Source organism: Rhinoderma darwinii, chromosome 1 (assembly GCF_050947455.1).
Source record: "Rhinoderma darwinii isolate aRhiDar2 chromosome 1, aRhiDar2.hap1, whole genome shotgun sequence".
Lineage (NCBI taxonomy): Eukaryota > Metazoa > Chordata > Amphibia > Anura > Rhinodermatidae > Rhinoderma > Rhinoderma darwinii.
The window spans coordinates 156,424,642-156,440,445 of NC_134687.1; the positions used below are offsets into that span (position 1 = coordinate 156,424,642).

The following is a 15,804-nucleotide window of genomic DNA, read 5'->3' on the forward strand; positions in this document are numbered from 1 at the left end:
TGACAGTGGGGACGGTGTTCTTTGGGTCATAGGCAGCATTTCTCTTCCACCAAACACGGCGAGTTGAGTTAATGCCAAAGAGCTCAATTTTAGTCTCATCTGACCACAGCACCTTCTCCCAATCACTCTCAGAATCATCCAGATGTTCATTTGCAAACTTCAGACGGGCCTGTACATGTGCCTTCTTGAGCAGGGGGACCTTGCGGGCACTGCAGGATTTTAATCCTTTACGGCGTAATGTGTTACCAATGGTTTTCTTGGTGACTGTGGTCCCAGCTGCCTTGAGATCATTAACAAGTTCCCCCCGTGTAGTTTTCGACTGAGCTCTCACCTTCCTCAGGAACAAGGATACCCCACGAGGTGAGATTTTGCATGGAGCCCCAGATCGATGTCGATTGACAGTCATTTTGTAGGTCTTCCATTTTCTTACTATTGCACCAACAGTTGTCTCCTTCTCACCCAGCGTCTTACTTATGGTTTTGTAGCCCATTCCAGCCTTGTGCAGGTCTATGATCTTGTCCCTGACATACTTAGAAAGCTCTTTGGTCTTGCCTATGTTGTAGAGGTTAGAGTCAGACTGTTTAATTGAGTCTGTGGACAGGAGTCTTTTATACAGGTGACCATTTAAGACAGCTGTCTTTAATGCAGGTACCAAGTTGATTTGGAGCGTGTAACTGGTCTAGAGGAGGCTGAACTCTTAATGGTTGGTAGGGGATCAAATACTTATTTCTCTGTGCACAATGCAAATAAATATATATAATTTTGACTATGTGATTTTTTTTTTTTTTTTTTTAAATATATATATATATATATAATCTATCTCTCACTGGTAAAATTAACCTAGCCTAAAAATTCTAGACTGTTCATGTCTTTGACAGTGGGCAAACTTACAAAATCAGTAAGGGATCAAATACTTATTTCCTTCACTGTATCTGTAAGTGGCAAAAGTGTGTGAACCTTTGCTGGCAGTATCTGGTGTGACCCCCTTGTGCAGCAATAACTGCATCTAAACATTTCTGGTAATTGTTGATTAGTCCTGCACATCGGCTTGCAGGAATTTTAGCCCATTCCTCTGTACAAAACAGCTTTAACTCTGCTATGTTGGTGGGTTTCTTCCCATGAACTGCTCGCGTCATGTCCTTCCACACCATTTCTATTGGATTAAGGTAAGGACTTTGACTTAGCCATGCCAAAACTTTAACTTTATTCTTCTTTAACCATTCTTCAGTAGGATGACTTATTTGCTTAGGGTCATGGTCTTTCTGCATGACCCAGGTTCTCTTGAGTGAGCTCACGGACAGACGTCCTGACATTTTCCTTTAGAATTTGCTGGTATAATTCAGAATTCATTGTTGCATTAATGATGGCAAGCCGTCCTAGCCCAGATGCAGCAAAATAGGCTCAAACCATGATACTACCACCACCACCGTGTTTCCCAGATGGTATGAGGTTTTTAGGTTGGAACGCAGTGCTTTCCTTTCTTCAAACATAACGCTTTTCATTTAAACCAAAAAACTATTTTGGTCGCATCCATCCACAAAACATTGTTCCAATAGCCTTCTGGCATGTTCTGGCATGTGATCTTTAAGAAACGGCAGACTGTCAGCAATGTACTTTTTGGAGAGAAGCAGCTTTCTCCTTGCAATCCTGCCATGCACACCATTGATGTTCAGTGTCCTCCTGATGGTGAACTCATGAACATTAACATTAGCTAATGTGAGAAAGGCCTTTAGTTGCTTAGAGGTCACCTTGGGTTCCTTAGTGACCTTGCAGACTATTATACGACTTGTTCTTGGTGTGATCTCTGTTGGTCCACCACTCCTGGGGAGGGTAACAATAGTCTTAAATTTCCTCCATTTGTACACAATCTATCTGACTGTGGACTGGTGGAGTCCAAAATCTTTAAGCCCCATGCCCACTTCAGTTTTTTCCTTCAGGGTGCTAGCCGTTTTTCTGACGGCTAGCACCCTGAACCCATTCATTTCAATGGGGCCATGCACACTACAGTTTTTTTGACGGTCCGTTGCTCCGTTCCGATCCAAAGTAGAGCATGTCCTACTTTGGTCCGGGATTCCGTGACCGTGAGGCCCATGCAAGTCAATGGGGCCGTCAAAAAAACTGAAGGCACACGGAAGGCATCCGTGTGCCGTCCGTGTGTGACGGAGCCGTTGCCTAGCAACCGCCGGGCGGCCAGAAAAACATTAGAAACATATTACACTAATCGCCAGCCACTTGTCTCTATCAATAACTGATAGAGAAAAGAAGCTGCTGATTAAAAATAAAATAAGAAAGCATTTCATACGTACCCGGTCGTTGTCTTGGAGACGAGTCCCTCTTCTTCCTCCAGTCTGACCTTGTTTTGTGATGTGGCAGCCTGTGATTGGCTGCAGAGGCCGCTGCAGCCTGTGATTGGCTGCAGAGGCGGTCACGTAGGATGAAGCGTCATCCCGACGTGCGTGACCGCCACTACAGCCTGTGATTGGCTGCAGTGGCGACATGGACATCGCTGGAGGCCGGACAGGAGGAATGTAGGTATGAACTTATTTTTTTTATTTTTTTATTACATTAAAATTGTATTTTCGCCGAGCATGGTACTGTCCAGGGTGCTGAAAGAGTTACCTCCGATCAGTGCAGCCCATTAACTCTTTCAGCACCCTGGACAGTACCACGCTCGGCGCACGGAAACGGAAACACGGAGTGCACACGGAAATCACACGGCCGCTAAAACGGGTTCACGGACCCTTCAAAAGCGGTCGTGAAAACGGTGATGTAAGTGTGCACGAGATGGTTTTGTAACCTTTTCTAGCCTGATGAGATACACTTCCACCAACATGTGTTGTGAAGATCAGACTTTAGTTTCTATGGCAAAAGAAAATGCCATGAATAGCCTATAAAAAATTGGCATTACCTAAGATCGAGGGTGGCCTGCAATTGCCCATGATACGAAGCTATAATCTAGCTACCCTAGACATATTAGAGACTGGGTCCATGGCACATGCCACTATTCTAATGTACCTTTAGAACAGAAGCTAGCAGGCTCGGATAATCTTACAGCCCTATTACATATGCAATATGCAGAACTTCCTACAAGCATAGCCTAGAAGGCAATTAGAAAAACGTTTGGACTACCATACTGTTTGTCCAAATACTTGCCATTATGGGCTAATAAAGTCTTTCCGCAAGGAAGGACTTAATAAACCGCTCCAACAGTAGAGAACCAAGGTGATTTCAGAGATAAGGCACCTCTTACATGTACAAGAAGGGAGGCTATTGACTTGGCAAGAATTTTCTCTAAAATATGGTTTTGGTGCTAACTGAGAGACTTCAGTCTCTCAGTTCTTCTTGTTTTAACCCCTTAATGACCAGCCTATTTTGGACCTTAATGACCAAGCTATTTTTTACGTTTTTCAATCGTCGCATTCCAAGAGCTATAACCTTCTTATTTTTGCGTCGACATAGCTGTATAAGGTCTTGTTTTTTGCGGGACAAGTTGTATTTTTTAATAGCACCATTTTTAGGTACATATTATTTATTGATTAACTTTTATTAACTTTTTTTTGGGGGGAATAGAAAAAAATCTGAAATTTCGCCACTCTTTTTGCGTCCTAAATCTACGCCATTTACCGTGTGGTATAAATAACACAATAACTTTATTCAGCGGGTTGTTACGATTGCAACGATACCAAATTTGTATAGTTTTTGTATGTTTTACTACTTTTACACAGTAAAAACGCTTTTTTTTCAAAATGATTTGTTTTTGTGTCTCCATATTTGAAGAGCCGTAACGTTTTTATTTTTTCGCCGATGCGGTTGTATGAGGGCTTTTTTTTTGCGGGGCGACTTGTAGTTTTTATTGGTACCATTTTGGAGTAGATGCGACTTTTTGATCACTTTTATTAAATTTTTTTAAAGTCAGTATTCACAGAAAACAGCAATTTTTCCATAGTTTTTTTATTATTTTTTTTACGGCGTTCACCGTGCGGGTTAAATAATGTAATAGATTTATAGTCGGGGTCGTTACGGACGCGGCGATACCAAATATGTGTAACTTTTTAACTTTATTTTGTTTTTTTAAGGGTATGTGCACACACACTAATTACGTCCGTAATTGACGGACGTATTTCGGCCGCAAGTACCGGACCGAACACACTGCAGGGAGCCGGGCTCCTAGCATCATACTTATGTACGATGCTAGGAGTCCCTGCCTCGCTGCAGGACAACTGTCCCGTACTGTAATCAGTACGGGACAGTTGTTCTGCAGCGAGGCAGGGACTCCTAGCATCGTACATAAGTATGATGCTAGGAGCCCGGCTCCCTGCAGTGTGTTCGGTCCGGTACTTGCGGCCGAAATACGTCCGTCAATTACGGACGTAATTAGTGTGTGTGCACATACCCTAATAGTAAAGCAGTTTGTAAGGGGAAAAGCTGGGTTTTAATTTTTTTTCACATTTTTATTTTATTTAACTTTATTAAACATTTTTTTCACTTTTTTACTAGTCCCACTAGGGGACTATAATATGCGATTCTGCGATCGCATTTATAATACACTGCAATACTTTTGTATTGCAGTGTATTACTGCGTGGCCGTTTAACACGGACAGGCATCTGCTAGGTCATGCCTGCGGCATGATCTAGCAGGCATTCACTCTAGGCAGCCTGGGGGCCTTTATTAGACCCCCGGCTGCCATAAGAGACACAGACACTCTGCGATCGTATCGCCGGGTGTCGGTGGGGGAGAGAGGGAGCTCCCTCCCTCTCTCCAAAACCACTCAGATGCGGTGCTCGCTATTGAGCACCGCATCTGAGGGGTTAAACGTGTGAGATCGATACTAATATCGATCTCACACGGCAGAGCAGGGACGCTCCCAGCCCTCAGCTGCCTCTAGCAGCTGAGAGCAGGGAGATCTGACAGTTCCCTGCTCTGTTTACTTATTCCGATGCCGCAACGTAAAAAGTCTATGGCATCGGAATAAGGCCCGTTAGTGACCGACGTAGAAACACGATGGGCCGGTCACTAACGGGTTAAACATTGGGAGAGGGAGTTGGAAGATTCTGAAGTGACAAACAAGATGCAAGTGGGATGGGAGAGGGTCATGAAAGCAATGATTAATGAGCAGTGGTGTGAAATGAATTACTGCCTTATGAACTAGACTACCTATGCATTTGAGAGGGTAATTTAAAAATGGCGCCCGCTCAGAAGCCGACCGGGCGCCATAGCCGCCGGGTCTATGTTGTGTTTCATAGCAGGGACCCAGCGGCAACCAATAAAAACTAAATATTTTCCTGTACAAAAAGATGCCTTACACAGCTCTGTACACAGAAATATTAAAAAGTTACGGGGCTCACAATATGCAAACATTTTTATTTTTTTCAAGCTTTTATATTTTTTTAAAGGTCCTAAAACATAACAAAAACAATATAAATTTGGTATCACCACGATCATACTGACCCGCAGAATACAGGTAACGTGTAATTTTCACCGTACAGTGAACATCGTACATCAAACTTCCCAGTACATCACACATAATATTAAATGGTGCCATTAGAAACTAAAATTTGTCCCGTAAAAATTAAGCCCTCAAATGGCTGCGTCACCGGAAAAAAAAAAAAAATGATGACTTTTTTTTTAAGGCGGGGAGGGAAAAGCAAAAGCATAAAAACGAAAATTAGTCTGGTCCTGAAAGTGTTAAGTAGAGCAAACCTTTTAGGCCCTGTTCACACAGAATTGTTTTGTGCCGATTTTGACATGGAAACCACGTCGGAATCAGCGCCAAAAAAACGACACAAATCTCCTCCCATTGATTTCAATGGGAGTCAGAAGCGTTTTTGTCCGCTCGCAGTAAAATAAAGTGGCATGACCTTTCTTGAGGTATTTCCCGCCTCAATGACCCCATTGAAAACAATGGGAGATGCAAAAAACGCTGCGGCACGTCGCGGTGGTTTTTTATGCCGACTCTGACACGGTTTTTAGCAAAAACCGCTTGTGTTTTTTTCCTCTGCTAAAAAAACGTGTCAAAAACCGCTTAAAAAAAAAACTAAGCTGATTTTTCCAGGCAGAATTTTCTGCCTGCAAAAAACTCAGTGCGAACTGACCCTTACATGGAATGTGGAGCTGCCCACACAAAGGATTTTTGCACAGAGTCCCTAAAATTTATTAAGTTGATGTGGGGAGTGGATTTACACTGTGAGACACAGGTGGTGTTGTTTCATTATATTCCTGCGGGAGGGCAGGATCGAAATTCGGGTCTTTTGTCTAAACAGAGAATACATGTAACTCTGTTTGACATGAAAAAATGCATTTTGCGCCACTGGCTCCAGTCATCAGTCATGAATGTATCTGAGGTTATCTGTACCCCTTAAAAACTTTGCTCATTATGTATGCTTTTCCTTTCCTTTGTCCCGTACTGAAAACATGATTACAGTACGGGACAGTTGTCCCGCAGCGAGGCAGTGACACCTCGCATCATAGATAACTATGATGCTAGGAGCCCGGCTCCCTGCAGTCTGTTCGTGTCATGCCCATGGCCGCAGGCTGTCGGGCTCACTCACCTCCTGACGGCCACAGCCATGGATCTGTGAGCGCTGGTCCCCATCTCCTCAGGAGGCACCATCGTTCACTTCCGCTTCACCCGGCCCGTTCCACGTAGTTAAAGTGCCAAATTAGCCCATGAACACCCTGGACTATAAGAGGGGCCCAGCCCCTTCCTGCCTTGCCTGAGCTTTGTTGTCGTTACCCTAGTCTGTCTATGCAAATGGTCTCCTAAGTGTTTTCTAGTCCCAGTGTTTCCCGTTCCTGCTACCTGTGCTATCCTGGTTAAGTGCCGTATTGAGTTGGAGTCGTGCTGTGCGGAGTACCACGCCTGTCCTGCTTCACCACGCCTGGTGTCTGCCTGCTGCCTAAGTCCCAGTCGGGCCGGTCTTGCTACTGTCTGAGCTACCAAAGGTACACCTATACAAACAATAGACTGTGACCTGTGTCCTGTTGGCTAGCTGCCATACCGTCAAGGCGGTACAGCCCAGTGGGTCCACGTACACAACGTGACAGTTCGGTCCGGGAAATGCGGCCGACATACGGACAAAACGCACTCGGGTGTGAGGCTCCTTACACCAGCACTTTCAACTGTCTGTCTTTTGTTGGGATCAGTGGCGTAACTACCGCTATAGCACCCGTAGCGGCTGCTACGGGGCCCGCAGCATGAGGGGGCCCGTGCCACCCGCCGGCACGGCCCCCCCCATGGCCAGAGGCTCCGCTAGCAGCCACTATGGCTGCTACAGCGCGACACCACTGAAGGGGTTGTTCCTACAAAACACATACATCCCCTATCCACAGGATAGGGGATGCATGTGTGATCGCTGGGACGCCCAGTGATAAGGAGAACGGGGGACCGAAAGTCCCCCGAAGTTCTCCATGACAAACCTTGGACTCCCGGGGTCTGTCTGCAGCTCCATAGAAATGAATTGTGCACTGGTTGCGCTTGTGCGCATGCGTGACCAGCGCACCTTTCATATTTATTGAACTGCGCAGACTCCGGAAGTCCGAGGTTAGTCGTGGAGAACTTAGGGGGACTTTCGGTTCCCCGTTCTCCTTATCGCTGGCAACGATCACACATGTATCCCCTATCCTGTGGATAGGGGATACATCTCTTTTGTAGGACAAACTATAGGCCGTTTTTTTTTGGGGGGGGCTATATGGCGTTATCTGCAGGGGGGAGTCTGTATGGCGTTATCTACAGGGGGGTCTGTATGGCGTTATCTACAGGGGGGTCTGTATGGCGTTATCTACAGGGGGGAGTCTGTATGGCGTTATCTACAGGGGGGAGTCTGTATGGCGTTATCTACAGGGGGGGTCTGTATGGCGTTATCTACAGGGGGGGTCTGTATGGCGTTATCTACAGGGGGGGTCTGTATGGCGTTATCTACAGGGGGGGTCTGTATGGCGTTATCTACAGGGGGGGTCTGTGAGCGCTGGTCCCCATCTCCTCAGGAGGCACCATCGTTCACTTCCGCTTCACCCGGCCCGTTCCACGTAGTTAAAGTGCCAAATTAGCCCATGAACACCCTGGACTATAAGAGGGGCCCAGCCCCTTCCTGCCTTGCCTGAGCTTTGTTGTCGTTACCCTAGTCTGTCTATGCAAATGGTCTCCTAAGTGTTTTCTAGTCCCAGTGTTTCCCGTTCCTGCTACCTGTGCTATCCTGGTTAAGTGCCGTATTGAGTTGGAGTCGTGCTGTGCGGAGTACCACGCCTGTCCTGCTTCACCACGCCTGGTGTCTGCCTGCTGCCTAAGTCCCAGTCGGGCCGGTCTTGCTACTGTCTGAGCTACCAAAGGTACACCTATACAAACAATAGACTGTGACCTGTGTCCTGTTGGCTAGCTGCCATACCGTCAAGGCGGTACAGCCCAGTGGGTCCACGTACACAACGTGACAGTTCGGTCCGGGAAATGCGGCCGACATACGGACAAAACGCACTCGGGTGTGAGGCTCCTTACACCAGCACTTTCAACTGTCTGTCTTTTGTTGGGATCAGTGGCGTAACTACCGCTATAGCACCCGTAGCGGCTGCTACGGGGCCCGCAGCATGAGGGGGCCCGTGCCACCCGCCGGCACGGCCCCCCCCATGGCCAGAGGCTCCGCTAGCAGCCACTATGGCTGCTACAGCGCGACACCACTGAAGGGGTTGTTCCTACAAAACACATACATCCCCTATCCACAGGATAGGGGAAGCATGTGTGATCGCTGGGACGCCCAGTGATAAGGAGAACGGGGGACCGAAAGTCCCCCGAAGTTCTCCATGACAAACCTTGGACTCCCGGGGTCTGTCTGCAGCTCCATAGAAATGAATTGTGCACTGGTTGCGCTTGTGCGCATGCGTGACCAGCGCACCTTTCATATTTATTGAACTGCGCAGACTCCGGAAGTCCGAGGTTAGTCGTGGAGAACTTAGGGGGACTTTCGGTTCCCCGTTCTCCTTATCGCTGGCAACGATCACACATGTATCCCCTATCCTGTGGATAGGGGATACATCTCTTTTGTAGGACAAACTATAGGCCGTTTTTTTTTGGGGGGGGCTATATGGCGTTATCTGCAGGGGGGGTCTGTATGGTGTTATCTAGAGGGGGGGTCTGTATGGCGTTATCTACTGGGGGGAGTCTGTATGGCGTTATCTACAGGGGGGTCTGTATGGCGTTATCTACAGGGGGGTCTGTATGGCGTTATCTACAGGGGGGAGTCTGTATGGCGTTATCTACAGGGGGGAGTCTGTATGGCGTTATCTACAGGGGGGGTCTGTATGGCGTTATCTACAGGGGGGGTCTGTATGGCGTTATCTACAGGGGGGGTCTGTATGGCGTTATCTACAGGGGGGGTCTGTATGGCGTTATCTACAGGGGGGGTCTGTATGGCGTTATCTACAGGGGGGGTCTGTATGGCGTTATCAACAGGGGGGGTCTGTATGGCGTTATCTATAGGGGGCGCTGTGTGGTGTTATCTACAGGGGGGGATTGGGGCTGTAAGACGTTATCTACAGGGGGCTGTGTATGGTGCGATCTATAGGGGGCACTGTGTGGTGGAATCTATAGGGAGGCACTATCTACAAGGGGGGGTTGTGTGATACCCAGCGGAGGGGGGGCCGCGGTCAAAAGTTTGCTATGGGGCCCAGTCTTTCCCAGTTACGCCCCTGGTTGGGATATAAGAAGATGACGCTTAGACATTTGTGACAGCTTAGTATTCAGCAGTACAGGAATGTATTCTAATATTATAACATAATTTCAATTATTTAAAAAAGTACATACTTCACACATTTTGAAACTTACTGAATATTTGGTGTAATGCCTTCCAGAAGAACAATGTTTACACCACCAATATGGGCTGTTGCACATGTTTCAGTCATTTTCTGATGCAGAACATCTAAACAAATAAGCATATTCAAATAAAAGCCATTAATAGTTTACATTCATTGAAAGGGAAAAGAACTGTAGGCAGGGCAAAAAAATAATAAATATGCAGAACACTACATGATGATTTCTGAATAAATAAAACCACATGAAGGTTTTTTTTATTTTTCAGGTAGCATTCGAAAAATATACACTGAATGGCCACCTTATAAGAGACACCAACACGATTGGAGCTTCCCTGTATGGATATTAAACACATGACCCTCGGATTGCAGCACTATATCAAGTGAGCTCAGTTTCAGTGTAAATCCACATCAGAAAAATCAAGTGATCTGAGCGACTTCAAACGGTGTATGGTCATCGGTGCTAGTCTAGCAAGGGGCAGTATTTCAACAGCTGCCAAACTTGTGGAGTTTTCTCGTGCAACAGTGTAAAGAGTAAACCGAGAATGGTGTGATTGAGGAAAAACACTTGACCTATGTGCGGGTCTAAGTACTGTGTCGTGCACTTAGAAGGTGCTGGGCAGCCCATCTGATGTAACAGTATGGCTGTAACGAAAAGGCTGTAAGCCAGCGTGGTGCACTACATGTAACTGTGTGACTGACACCTTATGGAAGGCTTATTTGTGTGCAATTACATTAAGCAGCCACCCCCTTAATGAATGTCAGGTATGTAAGGGGCTGTTTATCAGTATTTTGCGTAAATTTGATCCCATTTTCTGTGATTTGTTTGTAATGGTAGTGTAGGGACTCGTAATACGATAGGGACCCTTGATGCGGGTTGTGAGCTTGCGGGTGCTGACCAAAATATCACCTAATTCCTCATGTTTATTATTTTTGTAGAATGCAGCCTGGCATTATAATGTAGGGGGAGAATGGGGTGTCAGTACTTTGTGTGGTGCCTTTAGAAGGCCACCTAATCTAATAGTATAGGCATAACTTTTCGGCTGCTAGCCCTCATGGTGTACTACACAAAACCGTATGACTAGCATCTTATAGAAGCCCTATATGCGTGCAACTATAATAGTAAGCAGACACCCCCTCTTCCCCCTTATAAATGGTAGGTGCGAGAGTGGTTGTTTAACAGTATTTTGCACCTGTGCTACTTCCCCATATAGTATTGTGGCTTTTTTGTGTACTGCTGGGAACTGGTGTTTTAACCCGTAAGTGACCGCCAGTTAGATTTTTTTACTGCGGCCACTAACAGGCTTTATTTTGATGCAATAGCCTTTTTACGGCGCTGCATCGGAATAAATAAATAGTGCAAGGAGCCGTTAAATCTCCCTGTTCTCAGCTACCAGAGGTAGCCGAGAGCGGGGAACAGCCCTTCTCTAACGGGTGAGATCGATATCGGTATCGATCTCGCCCGTTTAACCCCTCAGATGCGGCGCTCAATAGCGAGCACCGCATCGGAGTTACATAGTTTGTACGGTTGAAAAAAGACACATGTCCATCAAGTTCAACCAAGGGATGGGAAAGGGGAAGGTAAAAATTTCTACACATAGGAGCGAATATTTTTTTGTTCTAGGAAATGATCTAAGCCTTTTTTAAAGCCATCTACTGTCCCTGCTGTGACCAGATCCTGCGGTAGGCTATTCCGTAGATCCACAGTTCTCACGGTAAAGAAGGCTTGTTGCCTCTGCAGGTTGCAGGATTTCACCATATTTTTTGTATGTGCCATTCATATATTTATATAAGTTAATCATGTCCCCCCTTAGTCGTCTTTTCTCAAGGCTAAATAGGTTTAGTTCTTTTAATCTTTCCTCATAACTTAGATTCTCCATGCCCCTTATTAGCTTCGTTGCTCTTCTTTGTATTTTTTCCAACTCCAGGGCATCCTTTCTATGAACTGGAGCCCAGAACTGGACTGCATATTCTAGATGAGGCCTCACTAATGCTTTGTAAAGTGGTAATATTACATCCCTGTCTCGCGAATCCATGCCTCTTTTGATACACGACAATATTTTGCTGGCCTTTGAAGCAGCTGATTGCATGCAGAGTTGTTTTGGAGTGAGGGAGGGAGCTCCATCTCTCACCCCGCGTAAGATCGCAGGGTGTCGGTATCTTCTATGGCAGCCTTTCTGTTTTACACGGACAGGCACTAATACACTGCAATACAAAAGTATTGCAGTGTATTATAAAAGCGATCGGATGATTGCATAGTGAAGTCCCCTAGTGGGACTAGTGAAAAAGTCAAAAAAAAAAAGTTTTATAAAATTAATTAAAAAAAATAAGTGAAAAAAAAAATGAAAAACCCACCCTTTCCCCTTACAAAATGCTTTATTATTAAAAAAAAGAAAAAAATGTAAAAAAGTTACACATATTTGGTATTGCCGCATCTGTAAAGACCCTAACTAGAAAGTTATTAAATTATTCAACCCGCACGGTGAACGGCATAAAATTTTTTATTAAAAACAATGCAAAAATTGCTGTTTTCTGTGAAAACTGCAGCACTCAAGATAATCCAAAGAAGTGTATTTGATTTATTCACCAAGCATAAAAACACTTGCTAAAGTGTTTTTATGCTTGGTGAATAAATCAAATACACTTCTTTGGATTATCTTGAGTGCTGCAGTTCCTTTCTTCGATTGCATATCCCCTGGTAATGCCATACTGTACATGTTTCAGTTGGGAATACCCCTTTAACTGTGGCGTTTATACAACGGTAAAGATGTAGGATTAGAGTTTTCTCCAATCTCCTTAATTAGACAGAATATAAGGCCGACACTGACTTCAACGTGGCCGCCAGAGTTTGAATATCATAACTCTGGCACTCGTACTAATTCGTATTTTTGTAATAATCTCTTCAATATCTAATCTCTTCAATATATAATTGAAAAATAGTCTCCCGAGTTGTCTGTGGGTTATACTGCAGACGAAACGCGTTGCGACATGAGACATGTATTAATACACTCTTGCATAATTTTTGAGTGTTATACCAAATGTGGGGCAGGAATCTGGTTGCTAGATTCAATGTGCAACTGTGAGTTTAGACCAAGATGTACCTTCCATTTGTCTTGTCCTGTACAACAATCGCTCCCCCACAGTAAACCAATTGTCTTAGGTGGAATATAGGAAGGAAGCTTAGTGCTACATATCTTTATTTTTTTTAATGTAGAGTTAATAAAAGTTATGTTTTAACATATTATATCCACAAGAGAGTCAGTGAAATAATTTAGTACAGGTGGATTAGCATATCTAGTACTAGAGTGAACTGTCAACACTGACTTAAGGTATATGTTCACACGTGGCGTTTTCAGGAGTTGCTTGATTGCATGCAATCTTGTAGACTGCAGCTCACACTCGATAGTTAAAAATCAATCAGTAGCACTAAAATGAGTCTCAGTGTAGCCTTAGCCTAAGGCCTTATTCACGCGAACGTGTTAAACGTCCGTATAACGGCCGTTGAAACCACATCACACGGACCTATATAATTCAATGTGGCCGTTCACACGGCCGTTGTATCAATGGACTGTGTGAATGGTCCGTGACATGTCCTATTTTTTCATGCTTCACGCATCCCTCCATAGACTCTAGTCTATCGGGGATGTGTGATATCGCGTCAGGCAGCGAAGAGCACGGATGCACCTCGGACGTTAAAAACTACCTGTTTTTCACGTCCAGGATGCGCAACACCCGTGTGAATCTAGCCTAAGGCTGTGTTCACATGTGATTATCTATTTGCGCAAAAATGTGAAAAAAACACAAATTGACTGCAATGTGCGAACACAGCCTTAGAATGGCTGTGAGACAACCATAATGCAAATATATACACTGGTGTCACATGAGCTGTAACATATGCCAAAGACTCAAGATGCCAAATTAGGCCACATTTTATGAGAGGAAACAGCAAATTAGTGTTAAAAATAAAAATTGATGATGGAATACTCACACATAAAAGTAAATATAATACACAAAAAGTCAAGAAAAGTAAAGGCTTCACAGCAAGTATGCAAAACTATACCTTTCATTTTTTCTTTAAGGGTAAAACTCCCATGAATTCTTTTGAGCTCTGATTCCATTGTCAGGCCCCCAATGTCAGCTTCTAGGTGGGTGCGATTTACCATGCCAATTCCAAAAACAATTAAAGTGACATGCTGGGGCTCAGTTGCAACCAAGCTGCGTTTTCTCTGACTCCTGTTCAAGCTATTACTGTCCTGTTCATTCTCAAACACCACTCTGCATGTGGGCTCTGACGGACTTCTCCCTCCTAGAAATTATTGCAAAAGGAGAAAAAAACGAAATTAAATATCTATAGGACACTATAAAATATATAAAACGAATTGCAGTATAGTTAAAAATGTTCTATAACTGAATGTTGCGGTTAAAAATACATAAATCTGATAAATGAAATAATTTGCTGTACTGCTGTCTTACCTGCAGGGCCTAGTGGTTCTGATGACTTCTCCAAAAATCCAGTGGGGTCAGAGATTAAAGAGTAAAAGTTTAGCAGCTTGTACATGTTCTGCCAGCACTCTGCTGATGGTTCACTTTGTTCAGACACCGTTATGGAATCAGAGTCATCCATATGGATAGCCATATGATCTACTGCATCTTTTGAGCCCTTTCGAGAAACCTTGGAGGTTCTTCTCTCTGACCTTACCAAAGAGTTTTTGTTCCGAGACTCCTTTTTGTTGGTATCATTGTTGACTCTTTTGTTCTTTATATTATTTACCCTGGTGCCACCATTTAAACTGCCCCGAGAGCTACGACTGAAATCAGAGGAGCGGAAGTCCCTGTGTTTTCTAGTCTTGAAGGTAGGTGTTGGTGATGCTGAGCCAGCTGTATATCTGCTTAGTTTGATATCTGTCTGTGTTGCTTTGATATCATCAATCATAGTACTGAACTGATGTATAAGCCGTACCAAGGCCATGTCAACATGCTGACTGATTGACTGGCAGGAAATGGTAAAGTTGCAGTGAAAAGTATTGTAGTACCTCTTGCTGAGATCGTGAAAGGAGAGGGCACTGGTGGAATTCTGAGGTGTACACATAGACTTTTCCATTATCACTGCATTGATGCTGAAAGTTTCAAGCATCAAAGCTGGCTTGAATTCAAGAGGAGGTAGGTTTATGGCTCCTTGCCTAAATAAATAATAAAAAAGGTTGATACTATGTAAACATTATTAAAAAAAAATCTTATTGTATTTTATCTAAAAGACACTTATCAAATAAATGATAAAAAAAACCCTGATCTTTGTGTCATAAATAAATAAAAATGAAAACCTTCTGGCTCTTTTACTTCTTCTTTCCTTTGACGTATCAGAATCAACTATGTCAGCTCTAAGACAGTCAAGCGTGCCGGAGAAGGACAAGTGTTCCCCAAAATACATCCTATAGCTGAGTGGTACAACATCTTGTGATTGGATGCCTGTATGACTGAGCAGAGGCTTGAATACCACCTACAAAAGATAAGCAGAACCATAGGATCGCATTTCAATAGAAAATTCTGTCATTTTACCGAAGAGTAAGTTCAAACAGGATCTTTGTTGTGACGTTTTAAAACACATTTTAAAAAATGACTGCAGTTTGAAGTGTTTCTTTTTATTTAATGTCAGATTTTTAATTCATGTCATTTTGTACAAGCGTTTTTTATAGGTCTACCGATAAGCCGATTGAGAAAAACACCCTAACTTTAGCATGTCGCAGGTTTTTTTTTTAATGAAAACACCACTGACCACAAAAACGGCACTAAAATGGCACAAACCAAAATGCTGCGTATGTAGACATTTTCATATTATGCTATAGACTCCCAAGCAGGATCATGCGTCATGAATCAGATGATGAGGAAGTAGGTGATTTCAATTGATGACCCCTCTATTTGTAAAATGCTACATCTTTGGTAGGAGTGGAAATACACATTAAAAGTTTGGCCTTAAAAATACAATAAAAACGATGTAATAGTTATAAGAA

General features: G+C 44.0%; 1 protein-coding gene across 7 annotated transcripts in view; it reads right to left on the minus strand.

The window, feature by feature from the left end:
- The window catches only part of BLTP1 (bridge-like lipid transfer protein family member 1), a 381,561-nt gene that overhangs the window by 127,921 nt on the left and 237,836 nt on the right, over positions 1-15,804 (minus strand). For all 7 annotated transcript variants that reach the window (XM_075860492.1, XM_075860489.1, XM_075860493.1 and 4 more), the window contains 4 exons: positions 15,118-15,293; positions 14,270-14,976; positions 13,857-14,102; positions 9,813-9,906 (listed from right to left, as the gene is read on the minus strand). In XM_075860492.1, coding sequence (XP_075716607.1) covers positions 9,813-9,906; positions 13,857-14,102; positions 14,270-14,976; positions 15,118-15,293 — 1,223 coding nt within the window. The remainder of the gene's footprint in view (positions 1-9,812; positions 9,907-13,856; positions 14,103-14,269; positions 14,977-15,117; positions 15,294-15,804) is intronic.